Source organism: Vicia villosa, linkage group LG2 (assembly GCF_029867415.1).
Source record: "Vicia villosa cultivar HV-30 ecotype Madison, WI linkage group LG2, Vvil1.0, whole genome shotgun sequence".
Classification (NCBI taxonomy): Eukaryota; Viridiplantae; Streptophyta; class Magnoliopsida; order Fabales; family Fabaceae; genus Vicia; species Vicia villosa.
In genome coordinates, this window is record NC_081181.1 from 82,394,901 (window position 1) to 82,397,858 (window position 2,958).

General features: G+C 39.0%; 1 protein-coding gene across 1 annotated transcript; it reads right to left on the reverse strand.

Annotated features, from left to right (window-relative positions):
* Window positions 1-2,051: 2,051 nt before the first annotated feature.
* On the reverse strand, window positions 2,052-2,609 carry LOC131649466 (uncharacterized). The gene has a single exon (XM_058919228.1). It carries the CDS (start codon window positions 2,607-2,609, stop codon window positions 2,052-2,054), a length of 558 nt encoding a protein of 185 aa, XP_058775211.1.
* Window positions 2,610-2,958: the final 349 nt, after the last annotated feature.

Consider the following 2,958-nt stretch of genomic DNA (forward strand, 5'->3'; position numbering starts at 1 on the left):
AACACAATGACACAGAGAAGGTTCCTGTAGAGTACTACAGATATGTAGGGTGTTTAAACACTTCCCTATGTATAACCGACCTCCCGGACTCCAGAATTTCTAGTCTAGGTGTAAATCCCCACACTTAGCAAACTCCTAGGGTTTAGTTGAGATCTTTTTTCCCCTTTCCTACTCGTAGGACAAATAAGAAAGTTCGTGTGATATCGTAGGAAGAACTGAAATAAAATTCATCCCACCACGGGCGCATTCTCCTTCCAAATTTCGCGTGAAGGGTCTAGCGTGCCGTCCTCCCAAGTGAAACGGGGAGGTAAAAAAAAACGACACCACACCACCCAAATACCAAGGAATTTAAACAGAAAGCTTCCTTTTTTGCAAGCAAGAAAGGATGTCGCGGACTTGATGTACCACTCCCCAATGTTAGTTCCAAAAAAATTACTTTTATGGAAGTTGATCTTCAATCCGGAAACCAATTCAAAATCTCTTAACAACACTTTTAAACTCCAAAGATTATCATAAGTGGGTTCTCCTAAAATGATGGTATCGTCTGAAAATTGTAGGATGTCTACAAAGTCATTTGCACCATACTTGAAAGGCTTATATTCCCCCACCTCCACCGCTTTCTTTGTAAGAGTGGTTAAACCTTCCATAGCAAGGACGAATAAAAAAGGTGATATGGGATCACCTTGTCGTAAGCCTCTTTGAACCTTGAACTCTTTTGTCGCGCTTCCGTTTATCAAAACGGACATGTAATTGGAGAAGATACAAGACTCCATCCATTTCATCCATCTTTTGCCAATTCCCATTCTCATCAATATCCACCTTAGGTAATTCCAGGAAATCGAATCATACGCCTTTTCAAAATCCACTTTAAGTAATAAGCACCCCTTCTTTTTCTTTTTTGCCCAATCAAGAATTTCATTAACCATAAGAACCCCATCCATCATACTTCTTCCCGGAACAAAAGCGGTTTGATTGATAGAAACCAACTTATCCACAACACCTTTCATTCTTGCCGCTAACATCTTTGAAATAATCTTATATATACTCCCCACTAGACAAATTGGCCGATATTCAAACAAATCTCGTGGATTCTTCTTTTTAGGAATAAGAGCAAGGAAAGATGAATTGACGTATTTAACAAGAGTACCTTTATGATAGAAGTCGTTGCAACATTTCAAAACGTCTCCTTTAATTAGATACCAATACTTCTTGTAGAACTCCAAAGAGAATCCATCCGGCCCCGGACTTTTATTCCCATCACACGACCAAATAGCTTCCTTCACTTCTTCTTCCTCAAAGAATTTCTCTAAGGTCGATGCTTCTTCCGTCGATAAAGAGTTGAGATTGATCCCACTAAGCTCCGGCCTAAAAGAAATTTCTTCTTTGAAAAACTTTTCGAAATGCTTGTAAGTGAACTCTTTAATTTCTTCTACTCCTTCCAATCTTCCCTCCTTAGTGGCAACGGAACACAAAGAGATTCTTCTTCTTCTATCTTTTAAGGAGTTGTGAAAATAACGAGTATTATCATCACCTTCGGAAAGCCATAATTGTCTCGACTTCAATCTAAGCAATCCTTCGCTCTTATTAATGTTGTCCCAAAAGTCCTCCGCCACTTTGATTCTTTTTACTACAACATCATCCAGAACATTACCTGCAAAATGAACAAACACGTTATCTAAAGAATGTAACTCTTTCCCATCATTGTTGATTTTGAGATCTATCCACCCATATACATTCTTGTTCCACCAAGTTAATCAGTTTTTGAGAATCTTCAACTTTTCTACCAAGCAATAATCACCTCTTCCTTTGATAGCAATCTTCTTCCACTCCTCCTCCACAAAGTTATCCAAATCCTCATGTTTCAACCACATATTGTTGAACCTAAAAGGTTTGGGTCCCCAATCCTTTCTATTGTCTTTCAACCAAATAGGAGCATGATCGGACACATCCCTCTCACCAATATATTGACCCTCCACCTTCCAATCGTCAACTAAACAATCCGATAGGAGGAATCTATCAATCCTACTCATGCATTTACCATTGCCCTTTATTTAAGTAAACTTTCCTCCTATAGTAGGAAGATCCACCAACTCCATGTTCTCTATAAACTCTTTAAAGCTCGATATCTCCCTCTTATAGCTACGCGTAGATATACCAATTCTTTCCTCTAGAGAGGTGATAGAATTAAAGTCTCCTCCAATGCACCAAGAGCCTTTAGAGTTGTTGTTTTTGAATTCACATAACCTCTCCCAAGACCTTATCCTCGTGGTTATATCACAAGAAGCGTAAACATTCACAAAGTAAATTAGTTTTCCTTCCTTCTCCACACAAAGACCTAGAAAACCCTCTCCTCGGAAACAAAAGACTAAGTTGAAGAGATCCTTTTTCCACATCGTTAGAATGCCTCCCAACGCCCCGTTGGCATCCAAATACGACCACTCCACTTGATTATCTCCCCACATTTCTTTTACAACACTAAACTCTATGCCACTTAACTTTGTCTCTTGAATAAAGCAAATGTCAACATCCCCTTTTCGAATGTGATATCCAACTCTCTTCCTCTTGGCTCGACTTCCTCCTCCTCTTAAATTTAAGGAAAAAATAATCATGGTGATGATCGAATATTAGTCCCCGTCTTCGCTACTTCTCCTTTGGTGTCCCTATATTCCATTTCTTTCACTTTTGTTATTGGATCAAAATTGTCGGAAATGTTCTTGATACCCAATTTAACCATTGAATTCCACGACCCCTCCGCCGCCTTGTTCAACACTCCATTCGTTATTCTTTTGTTGCAATTTGAGATATCGGTACTTGAAACTGAGTCACAAGATAAAGGTAAGCCTCCTGACAAATAATTCGGCTTCAAAAAGAGATTGTTCATGTTTAATTGTGAAGAAGCTCCTTCCAAACAGGATACCTTCCCTTCTTGAAACCGCAACTCAACTGGATAAATGAAAC